This window comes from Euleptes europaea, chromosome 6, assembly GCF_029931775.1.
Source record: "Euleptes europaea isolate rEulEur1 chromosome 6, rEulEur1.hap1, whole genome shotgun sequence".
In the NCBI taxonomy this organism is placed as follows: domain Eukaryota; kingdom Metazoa; phylum Chordata; class Lepidosauria; order Squamata; family Sphaerodactylidae; genus Euleptes; species Euleptes europaea.
The window spans coordinates 1,784,659-1,803,309 of record NC_079317.1 but is presented as its reverse complement, the minus strand read 5'-3'; the positions used below and the strand labels follow the sequence as shown (position 1 = coordinate 1,803,309).

The following is an 18,651-nucleotide window of genomic DNA, read 5'->3' as shown; positions in this document are numbered from 1 at the left end:
TTCCTTCTCATAATATTGCCTTTTGTGGCTTAAATTGGACTGTGGTATATGCTACTGTGTACAGCATGCTGTAAGAAGGATCCAACTATGTAATTTTTGCATTGTTTAATGTGTTGTGTGAACACTGGTGCTTTGCTTCAGTTGTAATCCGCCTTGAGTCCCTGTGAGAAAGGTGGACTACAAATAGCGCAAACAAATAAAAAGTTCTCACACCCCTACACTTTGTCACTGAAATTTTAAGATCCCAAAGAAAAGCTCCTCAAAATGCTCTGAAGTTGAGATTTTGCAATGAGCAAATTTATCTGATCAACTAAAATGTTTAATAAGTCATAGTGGAAGATTACAGCCATTGCCTCTATTTCCCATATTTGCCAAATATTTTCAAAGATTAAGCTTAAAATGCAAGCATTTAGGGTGGTTTCTAGCTATCTGCAAAGAAGCGTTACATATCCAGTACTTCCCTACATGCCAACAGCTGATTTAGGGAAGAAGCTAAAGTAGGTTTCCTTGCAAAGGCCACCCTTACCTTTGGTTCCGTCCATAATTCCAGATAAGAAGATATACAATGACTGCATTCCCATTTGCAGCAGCAGCTCGTAACCATGATACAGACTAATACAAAGAGCAAAATCTCCTTCTATTATCCCTTGCTGCACCCCCTAGGAGACAACAAATCCAATTATACATGTTTTACACACCCCAAGGAATGGTTGATCTTCTCTATGAAATGTAGGGGTGGGGGGGAAACCTGATAAAACCAAACGCGAATCTCATCCACAGGAGGCTTATCTCATGGCTGAGAGATAACAGCTGTTTCAGTGTCAGAATTGGCTGGTAGATTATGATTCAGAAACAAATTTGGGGAATATCAGCATATGAAGCTGGGTTTATACAAATCACTTTTTTAGCCTATTGGGCCCAGTATTGTACGTTCTGATGGGGAGCAGCTCTTAGGTCTCAGGCAGAGAGGACTTTTAGCTCTGCCACTCAAAATCCTTTGAACATAAGAAAAGCCCTGCTGGATCAGACCAAGGCCCACCAAGTCCAGCAGACTGTTCACACAGCGGCCAACCAGATGCCTCCAGGAAACCCACAAACACCGCTGCAGCAGCATTGTCCTGCCTGCGTTCCACACCACCTGGAGGGAACAGGTATGCATCATGACTAGTATCCATTTTGGCTAGTAGCCATGGATACCCCTCTCCTCCATGAACATGTCCACACCCCTTTTAATGCCTTCCAAGTTGGCAGCCATCACCACATCCTGGGGCAGGGAGTTCCACAATTTAACTATGTGTTGTGTGAAGAAATACTTCCTTTTATTTGTTTTGAATCTCTCACCCTTCAGCTTCAGCAGATGACCCCGCATTCTAGCATTATGGGAGAGGGAGAAGTGTGTAGGTAAAGGCTGAGCCTAGGACCTTCCCCACGTCGGGGGCCTGCTCTGCGATCATACCAAGGCCCTCAGAATATAACCTGAGAAGCATTAGCTACCTTATTTGGTGGCACCATGCCTCAGGGGTACAGCATTTGCCCTACCATAGAGTATCGCCTCAGAGTAAGGAGAAGGGCTGACCGGACGTGCCTAAACTCCCCTGAAGTAACAAGGGCCGGTTGCACTGGCAACTCCAACTCAAAATATCAGGCAGCAAGGGATGTGAAAGCCCTCCGCCCGAGACAATGGGGAGCTGCGGCCAGTTAGAGGAGACCATACGTGATACACCAAGAAGGTGACTCAGAAAGAAAGCAGATTCACGCGTTCATGCTTTACCAAAGGTGTATCACAGTAAAGCTGAGTGGCATTTAATTAATTCATGTAAGGCAGGGGTGGAGAATGTCAGGCCCAGTGGCCGTTTAAGGTCTGAGAAGTTATTTGGTCTGGCCCTTCGTGGGTCCTGGCAGATCTCTAGCTCAGAAGGATCTAAGCCTGGCGATCCACCCCCTCCCACAGACAGGAATAGCCTCTATTCAAGGCGGATGTGAGTTTGTTTTGCCAAAAAAAGGAACCTTTCCCCCCCCTTGCAGAAGAATAATTAGCTATGGAGCTGCTACGACCGCCCAAGAAACTGTGTTAACCCTTTCCCACCTGGGCCATGGAGAAACATATTCCCTCTGTACTACAAGAGGGCTGGGGGAGGAAGTGGCAACAATGGAGGGGTTAAATGTACCTTGTAGATGTAGTGTACCTTGATTTCAGTAAAGCCTTTGATAAAGTCCCCCATGATCTTCTTGAAACAAAGCTAGTAAAATGTGGGCTGGACACTGGACATAGCTAGTAAAATGTGGGCTGGACACTGCTACTGTTAGGTGGATTGGGAATTGGTTGACCAACCAAACCCAAAGTGTTAATGGCACAACTTCATCCTGGAGAGGAGTGACCAGTAGGGTGCTACAGGGTCCTGGGACCGGTACTATTTAATATTTTTATAAATGACTTGAATGATGGGATAGAGAGCATGCTAATCAAATTTGCAGATGACACCAAGTTAGGAGGGGTAGTTAATACCCCGGAGGGTAGGGTTAGAGTTCAGAATGACTTTGATAGACTGGAGAGCTGGGCCATAAGCAATAAAAGGGATTTCAATAGGGAGAAGTGTAAAGTACTTTACCTAGGCAGAAACAACATAAGGCACAGATACAGGATGGGAGAGAGTTGGCTTGACAACAGTACGTGTGAAAGAGCTCTGGGAGTCTTAGTGGACCACAAACTGAACATGTTAACAGTGTGATATGGCGGCTAAGAAGGCCAATGCAATTCTGGGCTGCATCAATAGGAGTATTGTGTCTAGATCAAGGGAAGTAATACTACCACTGTATTCTGCATTGGTCAGACCTCACTTGGAATACTGTGTCCAGTTTTGGGCTCCACAATTTAAGAAGGATGTTGAAGAGTTGGAGCGTGTCCAGAGGAGGGCGACCAGAATGGTCAGAGGTCTGGAATCCATGCCCTATGATGAGAGACTTAAGGAGTTGGGTTTGTTTAGTTTGGAGAAGAGAAGGTTGAGGGAAGACATGATAGCCATGTTTAAATATTTGAAGGAATGTCATGTTGATGAGGGAACTAGCTTGTTCTCTGTTGCTCCAAAGACTAGGACACGGAGTAATGGATTTAAACTAATAGAAAAGCGATTCCACCTAAACATTAGGAAGAACTTTCTGATGGTGAGGGCTGTTCGACGGTGGAATGTGCTGCCTTGGAGGGTGGTGGAGTCCCAGTCTTTGGAGGTCTTTAAGCAGAGGCTAGATGGCCATCTGTCGAGAGTGCTCTTATTGTGGGATCCTGCATGGCGGGGGGAGGGTTGGGGTCACTGGGGATGTCGGGGGAGGTAGTTGTTAATTTCCTGCATTGTGCAGGGGGTTGGACTAGATGACCCTTGTGGTCCCTTCCAACTCTATGATTCTAAAGGGGGCAGGGTCAGAACGCGCAGGGGTGAGTTCTTAGCCAGAGTCTTCTCATTTCATCCCTGGAGATGGAGGTAGCAGGAGCTGGCTGTAGAATCCGGCTCCGACCATGTGGAGCAGGAGCAACTCCAGCGTGTGGCTGGACGGCTACGCCCAGCTGGTGCAACAGACCATCCTGTGCCTCCAGGTGGGTGAGTGCACCACCGGTTGGATGCCTGCCTGCTTGCCCACACGCGGGGGGGTCATCTGGGGCAGCTACCTGCTTGGGGCTTGGTCGGCTAATTTTTAAGTTGATAATTTTGTATGGCTCGTGAATGATGTTATAAATATCCAAATGGCCCTTGGCGGAAAAACCTGGTGTAAAGTATAAGAGAATCTTGAATTAACATTAACCATGTGAGACGCTGGTATTTTAAGACGCAAACCTAAGCAGGTCTGCTTGGAAAGAAGTCCTATTTTCTTCAATGGGACTTATTCCCAGGAAAGTGTTGCAAGTGGAACGCGTGCAGGTTAGCTCCCTGCATACATGAGAAACAGTACAGGGTAAGAGACCTCTCTGAACACCCAAGGGGCCTCCATTCCACATATAGACATTTCCCCCCTGGGATTTTCCATCTTGACATTTGACTGGCTGAACTGGGGCTGAGACAGCAAAATTTCAACCTTCAGGAGCTCACGGGTACAGGCCGTCTCTTTTACCCATCCCTCCCTTCTCTGGAAGTTCCCCTGTTAACAAGCTCCCCTTCCATAAGGCAAGTCTACATGTTAGAAGAAAAATAGCTTCCCGTGATCCTCCAGAGTGAACTCAGTGATAAAAAAGAATGTATGTACATGAATTTCTGTAAGCCCCACTGCATATGTACCCACTGTAAATTAAACTAATTTGGTGATATCTGTAACAGATTCAGACTGTCTATGATTCCCAAACACTGGAAATACATCCTTAATGAAGAGAAAAACAGCAAAATGGGTAGGTAACCCTGAACTGGGTGGCCCAGGCTAGCACGATCTTATCAAATCTCAGACACTAAGCAGGGTTGGCTTTGGGTAGTATTTGGATGGGAGACCACCAAAGAAGCCCAGGGGTCGCTGCACAGAGGCAGGCAACGGCAAACCACCTCTGAACATCTCTTGCCTTGAAAACCCTACCACGTCGCCACAAGTCAGCCGTTGCCTGATTCTAATTGTAGCAGCCTGCAGAATAACTGGGGACTCCGTGGCAGGCCACATGTTGGCAGAGGGGCTCAACTGCGAAGCAGGAGATCCTCCCTTCCCCTCCCCCACCAGTTCTCTCCAGAAGACATTACCTTTCAGCCCCCATCTCCTTCTCCCATCAGTGCTAATGATGTACTTTGTAGGACTGGGTTGCTGAGGCAATGCTAGAAGTAATTTTCAACACCAAAAACCACTACATGCTATTAAATACTGGTTAACTACTACTGATTAAAAAGGAGGAAAAGAAACTTCCATAGTAAGATTACATTACCAAGCAATATCTACCGTAACACAGGTTGCAGGATTTTTCCTGAACTGATCTCTTGCTAGGATTATTTGATACTTTGTGAGAGCAGAAATATCTCGCTGGGCTAAAACCCGGAACCGAATAAGTCGGCCAGCAAAAGATTCCAGGACCTGCAAGCAAAGAAAAGAACGTGTAAGAAGTCTGATGAATACCTCCACGCTAACCCTTTATCTATCAGCAACAGCAAAACCCGGCAGCTGCTCTCACCACAACCAAAGAGTTCCCCACTGAAATAAAACAGATTATTCAGGGTTCACGCTGCACACCCACGTGCAAGCATGAAGGGGATTGCTTTAATACAGGGGCCCCCAACGTGGTGTCCACAGGTGACATGGAAGCCACTGATACCTTTCCTGGTGCCCGCCTGAAGTGGGTGGGGCCAGACAGGGCTTTTGCCCATCGGGCTTCTGATTTGACTACTGGAGATTTGATCTGCTGGGCGTGTGTCAGTCATGCTATGAAGATTTATACATGTGGAATGCTGAACCACCTTGGCCAAGCACCTGCTCTTCATTACAGTCTGAAATTGACAAGGACATTTCTACCTTGTGGCTGGGAAGCTACGTTATCCCCTGAACTGGGAGAATTGCTGACTACAAGTGGACACAGCATATTGGACTATTAGTGGATTGCACAGGAGAGGTTTTCTTTTTGATCTTGATGTTATACAGGATTGTGATTATTTGGTTTGTGCTTTATACTTGTGACTAATAACAAAGAATACTGTACTTACCTTCTGAGCTATTTATTGTTATACCTATACTGAGTTCATACTATAACAATTGAGTATAGGGGTGTGATTTTGTTTTTCTATTGACTCCTGTTCAGTGGCTGGTCTACCATCCAGGTCATTAAATTACAATTAAAACATGTTAATTCATTCTAAACATTGTTTAAATATGAATATTCATATGGTCACATATCTATCTTGGGGGGGGGGCTATTTCTAATGTGAAATGTAGGTCTTAAATGTTCTCATTTCTCTCGTTCCACCTTCTGACCTAGTTTTCAAAAGTAAGATAGCAATATGGCCAGAATACACCTGGCTAGTAACGCTGCCTGATCTAATCGTCTGCTGTAAAACAAACCAAGAAGGATTATTAAGACAGATGGGAACATCCCGTCACCTGGCGCTTAATACTAAAACTAATAACTTCAGCAAACATAACCTACTTAGAAACAACACTCTAACTTCCCCTGCTCTTATTTCTCTGGCAGGCTCCTGCTTATTTCTAAAGGGAAAAAAATATAGGTCAGAAAGTTATTTGAGGCTTTGCCCTGTAAACTGACTGACCCAAAATGACAAACCAAGACAGCCAGCATGGTGCGGTGGTTAAGAGCGGCAGACTCTAATCTGCAGAACTGGGTTGGTTACCCCACTCCTCCGCATGAAGCCTGCTGGGTGACCTTGGGCTAGTCACAGCTCTCTCCGCCTCACCTACCTTACAAGGTGACTGTTGTGGGGAGGGGAGGGAAAGGGAAGGCCTTCCCTTTGAGACTCCTTAAAAGTGGAGAGAAGCGGGATATAAAAAACCAACTCCTCTTCTTAGTGAAGAAGCCCCCAAGAAGCCCCAGGCCTCCTGGACTGCAGGATCTCTTCGCAGCCCACCAGCCTTTCCACAGGGAAGGAGATGGGAACAGATCTGGGGATGTTTCAGCGGGATGGGGAGAATTCCTGTTGCCCTCGGAGCATGCTGGATCAGACCAAGAAGGCCCACCAAGTCTAGCAGTCTGTTCACACAGAAGCCAACCAGATGTCTCTAGGGAAGGGCTTCTTAAACTTTTCCCACTTGCGGCCCCTTTTCGCCCGAGAAATTTTTATGCAACCCCAGGAATATAGGTATATAAAATAGGTACACAAATCGATCCAGGAGGAAGTAAAAAAAGTATTGGTCCCCTTTAAGTATCTTCAAATAAGAAGTAATTTAGCACAATTGATCAAGAAGGGCAAGCTGGTACCCAGAATCCTTAACGAATTTGAACAATTATTAAAATCATTTAAAATCTCTGTAAGTTATAAGGAATATTAGTACAAAAAATAGATTTATTAACCCCCCTTTTCAAAAGAAATGGAATAAAAAATTTGGTTATGAGTTGGATGAAAAGAAATGGAACTTTATACTCACAAAGGGTTTAGATTTTACAATAAGTCTTGCATTTAGAGAAAATTTATTTAAGATGACACATATGCGGCATCTCTCCCCAAGCAGAGCTCAAAAAATGTAACTTGGATAAAAATGCTAATAAATGTTGGTATTGTGGTTCAGCTGGTGCAGAATTTCTACATATGTGGTGGAGCTGCAGTAGAGCCCAAACATATTGGAGGAAAGTGATTGAAATCATATCCAATGGTCTTGAAATTGTTATTCCAGTAAGACCAGAAATAATTTTATTAAAAAAAATTCCAAACAAACCAAAGGATATTTGACTTATGTTTCTTCATAGGTTAACAGTTGCTAGAACAAATTTTGTGAGAAACTGGAAAAGCAATAAATTCCCTGACTTAAATAACTGGCTCAACAAGGTTAAAGAAACCTATAATTAAGCTGACGTACTATAAGGACGATAAAAATACCGAAGAACTTGATGCTTGCTGGAATTCAACAATTTTAAGGATGGAGAAAGCATTCTAATGTGTAATTTGTAGAGAGGGAGGGATATAATAATAATGTGGATTTTAGTTAAATAGATAAACAGAATATTATTTGATTAAGTGCTATGGGTATTTTAGTAATATTAGCACTGTTTTAGTTTAGGTTTTTTTTAAATAATTTGTATCACCAATATTTGATTTTTTCAAAGTAATGATATATGTAGGGTTTTTCCCCTTTTTCTTTTATTGTAAGAATAAATGATCCTTAAAAAAAAATAGGTACATAAATCAAACGTTTACTGATATCTTTTTTTTTTGCGGACCCCCACATTCAGTTACGAGACTCCATATGGGGTTGCAACCCGCAGTTTAAGAAGCTTTGCTCTAGGAAGCCCACAAACAAGACGGCTGCAGCAGCATTCTCCTGCCTGCGTTCCACAGCACCTAACATAATAGGCATGCTCCTCTGATCCTGGAGAGGACATGCATGCATCATGACTAGGAGCGCATGAGGCATGAGTCCCAGCCAGCATGGCATAGTGGTTAAGAGCGGCGGTCTCTAATCTGGTGAACTGGGTTGGTTTCCCCATCCCTCCACATGCAGCCAGCCTGGTGAGCTTGGGCCAGGCATAGTTCTCTCTGAACTCTCTCAGCCCCACCTACCTCACCAGGTGCCTGTTGTGGGGAGGGGTGGGGAAGGCGACCGTAAGCCGCTTTGAAACTCATTAAAGGTGGAGAGAAGTGGGGTATAAAAATCTTCTTCGTGAAGCGCCCCCCCCCCACTGCAGCCCACCAGCATTTCTGTAGGGAAGGATGTGGGAACAGATCTGGGGACGTTTCAGCAGGACAGGGGGAGTTCCCATTGCCCTCGAGCATAAGAACATCAGAAAGGCCCTGCTGGATCAGACCCAGCGAGGGAAGTGTAGAATTTCAATTTATTTGATTTAATCCTAGCATGTTAGCCATTCACAAGATATATAAAGAATATGGGAGCACCAAAAGTATTATTCTATGAAGGCACAAGTTTATAAGATAACATCATTTTATTAAAATAATATTTGTAAGCTGTAGTTATCCATATAAGCCAGTGTGTGTGTGTTAAGTGCCGTCAAGTCGCTTCCGACTCATGGCGACCCTAGGAATGAAAGTCCTCCAAAATGTCCTATCTTTGACAGCCTTGCTCAGATCTTGCAAATTGAAGGCTGTGGCTTCCTTTATTGATATAAGCCAGTAGGGAGCAGTATAACCTAACAAAATTTTACTTCTGCTAAAATTTCTGCCGAAACTTCTGTAAAAATACCTTATCTTAAAAGACTACGTCAGTGCTTGATACAAGAAGGTACAAAATCAACAAGTTAGTAAATCGAGCTCATGGGGTGGGCACATTATACCGCATCATGAAATCTGAAAGGACAAAGGACTTCGAAATTGTATAAAAACTGAGAAAAAAAAGGTGTGACAGTCGGAAGACTCCTATTTTCTGGCCATGAGCGGCAAACGTTTCCCTTGCTAGCAAAATAAATTACCCTCTTGCTCCTAAAAACCTGAGCCGTCTCAGTTCTTGGTTGAATCTGGCCCAAGAACGAGTGGCTTTTTGCATCCTACACCAGGCCCCTCCAGTCCAGCCAGGGGCCCCCAGGAAGCCCCCGAACAAGGCGGCTGCAGCAGGCCTCCTCCTGCTTGTGTTGCACAGCGCCGATCCTGGAGAGAAGAGGCGTGCATCATGCCAGGAGCGCCTCCCTCCCCTCCGGGCTGACCACGATGCAGCTGGCGGCGCCTCCCCCCCTCCCCCCCTCCCCGGAGGAGGTATAAAGCGGAGCCCGGGCAGGCAGGCAGGCAGGCAGGCAGGGGGTGCAGCCAGGGGCGATGCAGAGCCAGGCTCCCTGCTGCCTGAACGGGGCGGAGACCGAGGCGGGCTCCGGGGTCATCACGCTGGAGCAGCTGGAGCGGCTGGGCACGGAGGAGGAGGAGGAGGAGGATGGGGGGCGGCTGCTCCGCTTCTGGCAGGGCGTGGGCAGGGGGCACCGCGTGGACGTGCCGCCCGGTGAGTTCGGGATCCCCCACCCCTGCGCCGGGGGGCTTCTTCCCAAGGAGATCTCCCGGGCGGGAGGGAGGGAGGGAGGGAGGGAGAGAAGCCCCCGGGTGGCTCGGCGGGCGCCCTGTTGCAGCCCCCGGCGACCCGCTCCATGCAGCCCCCGGCCCCTTGGCCCGGGCGCCCGGCTGGGTCTCGCTTTGAAGCCTTATCAGCTGCTGGGGAGTCTCCCAGGCTGGGCTGTTGCCCCGGAGCATGGGGTGGGGGCGCGCGCACGCACGCGGCAGGCTCCTTTCAGCTCAGCAGAGAAGTCTCCAGGGGCAGAGGGGATCACAGCTGGGGAGGGGGGGTTTAAGCAAGGAAAAGGTGGCAGGAACTCTTTGAGGATGCTGGCTGACCCCCCTCCCCAGAGAGCGGGGGGGGGACAGCCACCCCCTCTGCTAGACCCCCCCCCCCGCCTAACACAGAGTCACTTGAGGGGGGCACAGACAGGTGGCCAGGAGAAGGGGAGGGGCTGTGGCTCAGTGGTAGAGCCTCTGCTTGGCATGCAGAAGGTCCCAGGCTCAATCCCCGGCATCTCCAGGGACCAGGCAGGTAGGGGATGTGAAAGACCCCTGCCTGAGACCCCGGAGAGCCATGGAGAGGGGCCGTGGCTCAGTGGCAAAGCGTCTGCTTGGCATGCAGAAGGTCCCAGGTTCCATCCCCAGCATCTCCAGTTAAAGGGACCAGGCAAGTAGGTGATGTGAAAGACCTCTCTGCCTGAGACCCTGGAGAGCCGCTGCCGGGTCTGAGTAGACAAGACTGACTTGCATGGACCAAGGGTCGGATTCAGTAGAAGGCAGCTTCATGTGTTCAAGGCGGGCTTTGGTAGAGCAACCACTCTAAAGTGGCCCTAATCCTTCCTCCTGCTGAAGGGAGAGATGGGGTGGGGTGGGGGAGATGCCTAGACCCAGAGATGCAGTGCAGACCCCCTAATTCCTGGCACACCCAACAGGGTAGCACTGGCTGCCCAGTAATGTCCGAGTGAGAGTAGCAGTTGTAGAAATTTAGTTGCAAAGTACCAGAGATGTAAGATTTCTGACAAATGTGAAGCCATGGGGAGGGGATTTTAGATTCCCCCCCCCATCCAAACAACCAAAATGTAGGGGGTTACCAGACTTGTATTCCCAGTGATGTATTAAGAGTTTGAAAACGTTATAAAAAATACTGTTCACACTTTGTTTGGCCCCTTTAGCTGTGAAGACGTCTTCCAACCATTTATAAGCCGTGGTATCCAAAAACCCTTTTAAAGCGATGTTTTTTACAACATTTTCAAACTCTTAATACATCGCTGGGAATACAAAGTGCGGTAACCGCCGTACTTTGCTGCTTTAACAATGGAGAACCGGTCTCTAGTATTGTCGAAGGCTTTCACGGTCAGAGTTCATAGGTTCTTGTAGGTTATCCGGGTTGTGTGACCGTGGTCTTGGTATTTTCTTTCCTGACGTTTCGCCAGCAGCTGTGGCAGGCATCTTCAGAGGAGTAACGCTGAAGGACAGTGTCTCTCAGTGTCAAGTGTGTAGGAAGAGTAATATATAGTCAGAAAGGGGCTGGGTTGAGCTGAATCATTGTCCTGCAAAAAGTATCAAAGGTAATGTGCTGATCATTGTCCTGTAAGTATCAAGATAATGTGCTAATGAGGGTGTGGTATGTTAATATGGAACCATTGTATCCGGAATGATCTGTTAATGTGTGAAATCCAAAGCTAATCTGCATGGCTATCGTGGACTGTAGTCTTTGTTAATCTGGAGGTTTTCAGGACAGGAAGCCAGGCCTTATTCATTTTTAAACTCTCTTCTTTTCTGTTAAAGTTGTGCTGATGTTTATGAATTTCAATGGCTTCTCTGTGCAATCTGACAAAATAGTTGGTAGAATTGTCCCGTCTTTCAGTGTCTTGGAATATGACCCTGTGTCCTGTTTGGGTCAGTCCATGTTCAGCCACTGCTGATTTCTCAGGTTGGCCAAGTCTGCAGTATCTTTCATGTTCTTTTATCCTTGTTTGTATGCTGCGTTTTGTGGTCCCGATGTAAACTTGTCCGCAACTGCAAGGTATACGGTATACTCCTGCAGAGGTGAGGGGGTTTCTTTTGTCTTTTGCTGATCGTAGCATCTGTTGTATTTTCTTGGTGGGTTTAAACACTGTTTGTAGGTTATGTTTTTTCAAAAGTTTCTCCATCCTATCAGTGACTCCTTTAATAAATGGCAAGAATACCTTTCCTATGGGAGACTGTTTTGCCTGAGTTTTCTGATTTTTGTTTGGTTTAATGGCCCTTCTGATTTCATTCTTGGAATAGCCGTTTGCTAGCAGTGCGTGATTTAGATGATTAATTTCTTCCTTGAGAAATACCAAGACCACGGTCACACAGCCCGGATAACCTACAAGAACCAAGGTCGCTAATAACTTGACCATATAAAACAAAACAAAAAAACACTTCTACCATTCTTCCCCATTTCTGACTGAGCAGCCAGCCACCCTCAGCATGCCTGGGGGTGTCTCCCGGTCACCTAAGCGTCATTGCCTTAAATGGCATTTCAATCAACTTTTATTGGACGGGGAGGGAGGGGGGCCCTGTTTGTCATTACCCTGAGAAGTCAGGGCAGTTTATCCCTTAGGCAAACCAGTTGCGTTTATCCCTATGATATTTTAACTGTTTCATAATCGCCTTACAGATATGGCACAGCCCATCCGGCAGCTGACCAGAAATAACCACTCTCAGGAGAGAGAAAGCATCCCGTTTACTGTGATAAACCGTAAAGAAAAGGTAATTTCTTCCTTCAACTGCACTTCAAGACAATAATTTTCAAACAAACAAAATGAGTAGCAGCGGAGAGAAAAGAGGCAGCTGCTACTAGGAGCTCACCAGGAATGGCACCAGCGAAGGACATTTTTGCCCCAAGTTTCTGCTGATTTTGTATTCATCTACTAGAACAATGTCCTTTAGATAGGCATTAACCTTTTCCCTCTTCCCAGGTGATTCATCCTAAGAAATACGAAGGTAATTTTTTAAAAGAGTATTTATAGATGACAGTTGCTTGAATATGATATGATAACTATCTACAAGTACTTGAAGGGCTGTCAGAGAGCCGAGTTGTTTTCTGTTGCCCCAGAAGGTCGGACAAGAACCAACAGGTTGAAATTAAGTCAGAAGAGTTTCTGTCTAGACATTAGGAAGAATTTTCTAACAGAGCGCCGGTTCCTCAGTAAACAGGCTTCCTTGGGAGGTGGTGAGCGCTCCTGCCCTGGAGCTTTTTAAGTAGAGGTTAGATGGCCATCTGTCAGCAATGCTGATTCTGTGACCTTAGGCAGATCATGAGAGGGAGGGCATCTTGGCCATCTTCTGGGCCTGGAGCAGAGGTCTCTGGGGTTGTGGAGGGGAGGTAGTTGTGAATTTCCTGCACTGTGCAGACCGTGGTGGTCCCTTCCAACTCTATGATTCTATGCATGGTTATTAAATACAGCCTAGCCATATTAATCTTAAAGCTTTTAAAAAAATTGCAGTTTGGCAAAGTGCTTTATGAGAAACGGCATTACGAAAAGGGCAAGTGGGCTTGTGTCAAAGTGCAAGAGGACCAGTATGAGCAGAGCGTCTGCCTCGGATTCATGAAGATTATGAGATACATTTGTGAGCAGAATTCTTCAGGTAACAGCCTTGTTTGTCATCCATTATTGAACACATGAAGCTGCCTTACACTGAATCAGACCCTCAGTCCATCAGAGTCAGTATTGTCTACTCAGACCGGCAGCAGCTCTCCAGGGTCTCAGGCAGAGGTCCTTCACATCACCTCCTTGCCTAATCCCTTCAACTGGAGATGCCGGGGATTGAACCTGGGATCTTCTGCATGCCAATCAGATTCTCTACCTCCGAGCCACGGCCCCTCCCCACTGCACATTCATTACTGTTACTGAAGAAGATATACCCATCAGTTCTAAAGATACCTTTTTCTAAAATAAAATACTGGAAGTAACCCTAAACTCCAGCACTCCTGCTTCAATTTAGTGTCCCCCTCCTCCAGAGATCTCAGAGGAGCAAGGAACAGATGATGTTCCCCATGCCGCTGGAGAAGTGTTTCAAAATGCTAGATTTTTAGAAGATTTGGTTTTTCTGTGCCGACTTTATCTACCACTTAAGGGAGAATCAAACCGGCTTACAATCACCTTCCTTTCCCCTCCCCTCCCCACAGCAGTCACCCTGGGAGGTAGGTGGGGCTGATCAGTACCCGCTTCGCATTAACTGATTCCTGAAGATAGAACAAATAAGTTTAGCAAGCCTGCAAAATACTGTTGAAAGCAGCAGTAGAAAAGAGCAAGAGTCCAGTAGCACCTTAAAGACTAACAAAATTTCTGGCATGGTATGAGCTTCCATGAGTCCCAGCTGTGACTCACGGAAGCTCATACGCTGCCAGAAATTTTGTACTGGACTCTTGCTCTTTTCAGTTCATACAGGCAGACTAACACGGCTACCCGTCGTGTTAAAAGTAGGTTACTAACAGCACAGCTAGCTAATCCACAACATCAGGAAATCACTAACGGCAGCATATTTTTCTTAGGGCTGTATTTGGGGATGACTGTTCCTATTGTGACCATAATTCACATCGGTAGATCTGCATCAGACATCACAAGATTCGTGACGGTAGCCTACTACCTCCCTGGTGGACTGCAGGATCAGCCACCAGATCCCAATGACCCCGACATTGTCATTGAAGAGTGGCCTCCAGCCATGGTTTATGCCAGGTAAGAAAGTGGCCCTGGTCAGAGGTCTCATAAGAGCATAAGAAAGGCCCTGCTGGATCAGACCCAAGTCCATCAAGTCCAGCCATCCGTTCACACAGTGGCCAACCAGGTGCCCCTAGGAAGGCCACAAACTGCAGCAGCATTATCCTGCCTGTGTTCCACAGCACCTCATAGAATAGGCATGCTCCTCTGATCCTGGAGAGAACATAAGAAAAGCCCTGCTGGATCAGACCAAGGTCCATCAAGTCCAGCAGTCTGTTTACACAGTGGCCAACCAGGTGCCTCTAGGAAGCCCACAAACAAGACGACTGCAGCAGCATTACCCCTGCCTGTGTTTCACAGCACCTCATATAACAAGCCTGCTCTTCTGATTCTGGAGAGAATAGGCATGAATCTTGACCAGTATCCATTTTTACTAGTAGCCATGAATAGCCCCTCTCCTCCATGAACATGGTGCCAGCCTAGTGTTTTTTAAAAGAGTGGTCCAGGTGGGGCTTTTGCCCAGCAAGGCCTCTGATTGGCTTTTCAGATTAAAAAACAACAACGCTACTTTGGCAGCAGCTGCCACCACAGCGTGAGGGTCTTCGCTGTGTGACTGAAGGTAAGCTGGGGTAGCCACTCTGTGACTGTGCCCTGCACAATGTCAGGAGTCAAGGGTCAAAAAAGCCCACAGGCTCAAAAAAGTTAGGGACCCCTGCTGTAAATACTACTCCCCTCCGACATATACAGAGTATTGGGGAATTCAAAAGATAACCTTCCATCTAAATACAAGCGTGCCCCGGAGATACTGCGGGTTTGGTTCCAGACCACTGCAATAAAGCAAATATCGCAATAAAGCAATATTTTTGGTTTCCCAGTGCATCATATAAAAGTTATGTTTATACTGTAGTCTATTAAGTGTACAATAACATGTCTAACAAAATGTACTGTAGTAATAATGAAAAAGTTTGAAATATTGTGAGAATTACCAAAATGTGACACAGAGACATGAAGTGAGCACGTGCTGTTGGAAAAATGGCGCTGATAGACGTGCTTGAAAACGCAATATCTGCGAGCCACACTGAAGCAAAGCCCAATAAAACGAGGTGTGCCTGTACCTGATTTTTCATGTTCACTTTTGTTGGGTGCCCAAACATCTAACAATGAAGCATTAAATTCTCTTATGGCTTCAGAATTAGACTTGAAATGTGGCCGATGTTTAGCGAGATCTCAATTGTCACTGCAGAGGACCTCAAACAATTTCCATTTCTTGGATGCAAAGTTTCTACCAATAAAACTTTATGTACTGATAAAAAATCTGTATATATTTTGCTGCAAGATTGTCCCTTAAATGAGGTGGCCAACTATTATCACAGTTTATAGCAACTCACATTAATTTTAGATACTGCTTGGCCCTGGAGAGATCTACCAAAATTAGTTTCTCCCCCTAATTTCAACTGCCCTTCTGTTAAATGGGGATGTCTTTCTTACAACACGGTCCTAAGCAGAGGTATGGCATGCTAAGTCCATTGATGTCAATTGGGCTTAGAAGGGTGCCGCTGTTCTTAGGATGGCACTATTATTGCAGTTACTGAAATAAAGCTGTTTGTCTTAACACTGACTCTTTGGATGCTGTAAGTCTAAAGCAAGATATGTCGGCAGGGGCTTCAGAGGAGTCACAAACGAAGACTCAATTGCACGAGAAATAAATCTGCTGGCGGAACTTCTGGAAAGTCCTGAGCTGTGCTTGCAGGACACTTTTATAATTGCAGGATACACCAATCCCACCGCTGCTATTCGACAGAATGAAATATGGTTCCTCGAGAGACCATAGCTGGCTGCGTGTGAGCCGTTAAGTGGCTGAGTCGACTACCGGCACACGGAAGATGTGCGACTGAAATCATAATAGGCCTGCTGGAAGGATCGAGCCCTTACACAGACACGGACCTTAAAAGCAAGTGACCTAAGAATGCATGAATGTCACATCCTACAACTTTTACGTTGCCCAGGCAGCTCCATCCCTCAGCCATAAGAAGAAAACCTTGAGTTATTTATCACCAGCTAACAAAAATAATTTCTTCAAGTAGCTGACAAAGTTCTGTACGGCTGTTTTAAGATTCCCAGCACTTTTCTCCACGTTGAGACAAAGCAAAAAAGGGGGCACACCAGAAGGGGGGAGGAGATGTGGGTCAGTAGTAGAGCATCTACCGTGCATGCAGACGGGCCCCCAGCTCAACTCCAAAGATCTCTGAGAGCAGGCGCTGGGAAAGACCCAATCTGTTGACTTTTCAGCACCATGTGAAAGTCTTTCTCCCAGCCTTTTGGACAGGGGTCCTGCAACGTGGTGCCCACAGGCACTATGACATTTACGGATATCTTCCCTGGTGCCTGCCAAGTGGTTTTTAGAAAGTGGGTGAAGCCAGACGGGTCTTCTGAGTAGCCAGTATAGATCTGATGGGCTGTGCAGATTTTTAAAAAAGTTTGCTTTGGCAGCAGCTACCACTACAGCACACAGATCTTCACCATGTGGTCAAAGATATGCACAAATGATTGTATGCAAGAATATATTTTAAAGTAATATGCTCATTTTAAAAACATCCTGTTAAACAGAGCTTATGCCTGAAATATTGAAGCGTTACTGTTAAGAGTTAAGCATAACCTTATTCCCTGTCCTTTTGCAGTTGGCTCCACCTCTTTTGGCAGCCATTTTGTGGCTGCACCCACCACCCTGCGTCAAATTCCAAAAGTAACCTCTGACTCAAAAAGGATGGGGACCACTGCTTTAGGCAGTGTTTCTTTCCCTACTTCTGATGTCAGTACTAGTGTAGTGGTGCAGTGGTTAAGAGTGGTGGACTCTAATCTGGAGAACCGGGTTCGATTCCCCACTCCTCCGCATGAAGCCAGCTGGGTGACCTTGTGCCAGTCACAGTTCTCTCCAAACTCTCTCAGCCCCACCTACCTCACAAGGTGCTTGTGTGGGGAGAGGGAGGGAAGGAGATTGTATGACGGTTTGATTCTCCTTAAAAGGTAGAGAAAGTCGGCATATAAAAACCAACTCTTCTTCTTCTTAACTTGTATCTGTTGCTGCCTATTTATTTCAGCCTTGATCACCGTTTACTGCTTTTCATGTTAATGTTTCAGCTACTTAATTTCGTGTGTTCCTGTGCTCCGATTATATTTCTGTTTTAGTATGTACATGATTGCCCTGTATTTTTATGTTTAACGGTTTATTGCAAACCATCCAGAGAATTAGTTTTCTGGTTGAAAAGCAAGATGTAAACGTTTAAAATAAAATGGGTTTCCAAATGACTATCCTATGTACATGGTTCTAAAGTACCAAACTGCCCATAGCCCCTGAGCATGTATCCTATTGTAAACATACACAGCAATGCTTTGCCTTCCCAGATCCCCTCCCATCCCATAAAATCTGAGGGCAAAGTGTGGTTCCAGGATCACTCCTTAAACAACCTGCCCAAAACCTAGAAAAGTTATCAAGTTCTGCTTGGTAACGAAGAGGTATAGCCCCTTAAGTATTGCATGATAACTGTTCTTTGAATTTCTGCTCTGAACAAAATGATTAAAATAATCCAGCCCTGGGCTACCTGAAGTCTATTAGGGCACCATTCTTTGAGCCCTTTTGCTAAGAGGCTTATTGTTATTGCCATACTGATGAATAAATTTAAGGGAATGCACACAAACAGAATGATCAGGAGGAATGGCAAACTCCCTGAAGGTATGTAGACAAGCTGGAACGTGTCCAGAGGAGGGCAACGAAGATGGTGAGGGGTCTGGAGGCCAAGTCCTATGAGGAAAGGTTGCAGGAGCTGGGCATTTTTAGCCTGAAGAGGAGAAGGCTGAGAGGGGATATGATAACCATCTTCAAGTACTTGAAGGGCTGTCATAGAGAAGAGGGTGCCGAGTTGTTTTCTGTTGCCCCAGAAGATTGGAACAGAACCAACGGGTTGAAATTAAATCAAAAGAGTTTCCGTCTAGAAATTAGGAAGAACTTTCTAACAGAGCGGTTCCTCAGTGGAACAGGCTTCCTCAGGAGGTGGTGAGCTCTCCTTCCCTGGAGGTTTTGAAGCAGAGGCTAGATGGCAATTTGTCAGCAATGCTGATTCTGTGATCATGAGAGGGAGGGCAGGAAGGGTTGTGTCAGTGTTTGGCTCTTGTGGCCCTTTCTTACATGCCCATTGAAATGCCAATCACCACTTTGGAGTCAGGAAACGATTTTCATCCAGGCCAGATTGGCCAGGGTTCCTGGAGGGTTTTTCCCCCGTCTTCTGGGTATGGAGTAGAAGTCACTGGGGATAAGGGGGGGGGGGGAGAAGGTAGTTGTGAATTTCCTGCAT

The 18,651-nt window shown here is 46.1% G+C and overlaps 2 protein-coding genes across 2 annotated transcripts in view; one reads left to right on the top strand and one right to left on the bottom strand.

Moving 5' to 3' along the window:
* Positions 1-18,651, bottom strand: part of FANCM (FA complementation group M) — a 70,841-nt gene that overhangs the window by 40,123 nt on the left and 12,067 nt on the right. The window contains exons 5-6 of the mRNA XM_056851080.1: positions 4,903-5,034; positions 527-659 (exon numbers count right to left, since the gene is read on the bottom strand). Of these exons, the coding sequence (XP_056707058.1) occupies positions 527-659; positions 4,903-5,034 (265 nt within the window). The remainder of the gene's footprint in view (positions 1-526; positions 660-4,902; positions 5,035-18,651) is intronic.
* On the top strand, positions 12,259-16,133 carry LOC130479299 (heme-binding protein 1-like). The gene is made up of 4 exons (XM_056851680.1): positions 12,259-12,350; positions 13,088-13,229; positions 14,137-14,320; positions 15,962-16,133. Exons 1-4 carry the CDS (start codon positions 12,261-12,263, stop codon positions 16,131-16,133), a joined length of 588 nt encoding a protein of 195 aa, XP_056707658.1. The 5' UTR covers positions 12,259-12,260.

Bases quoted from the DNA above. Each gene is read 5' to 3' on its own strand.
- LOC130479299 (XM_056851680.1), top strand. From the start codon at position 12,261: ATGGCACAGCCCATCCGGCAGCTGACCAGAAATAACCACTCTCAGGAG. The intron at 13,230-14,136 runs GTAACAGCCTTG...TATTTTTCTTAG, and splicing joins TTGTGAGCAGAATTCTTCAG to GGCTGTATTTGGGGATGACT. The intron at 14,321-15,961 runs GTAAGAAAGTGG...ATATGTCGGCAG, and splicing joins CCAGCCATGGTTTATGCCAG to GGGCTTCAGAGGAGTCACAA.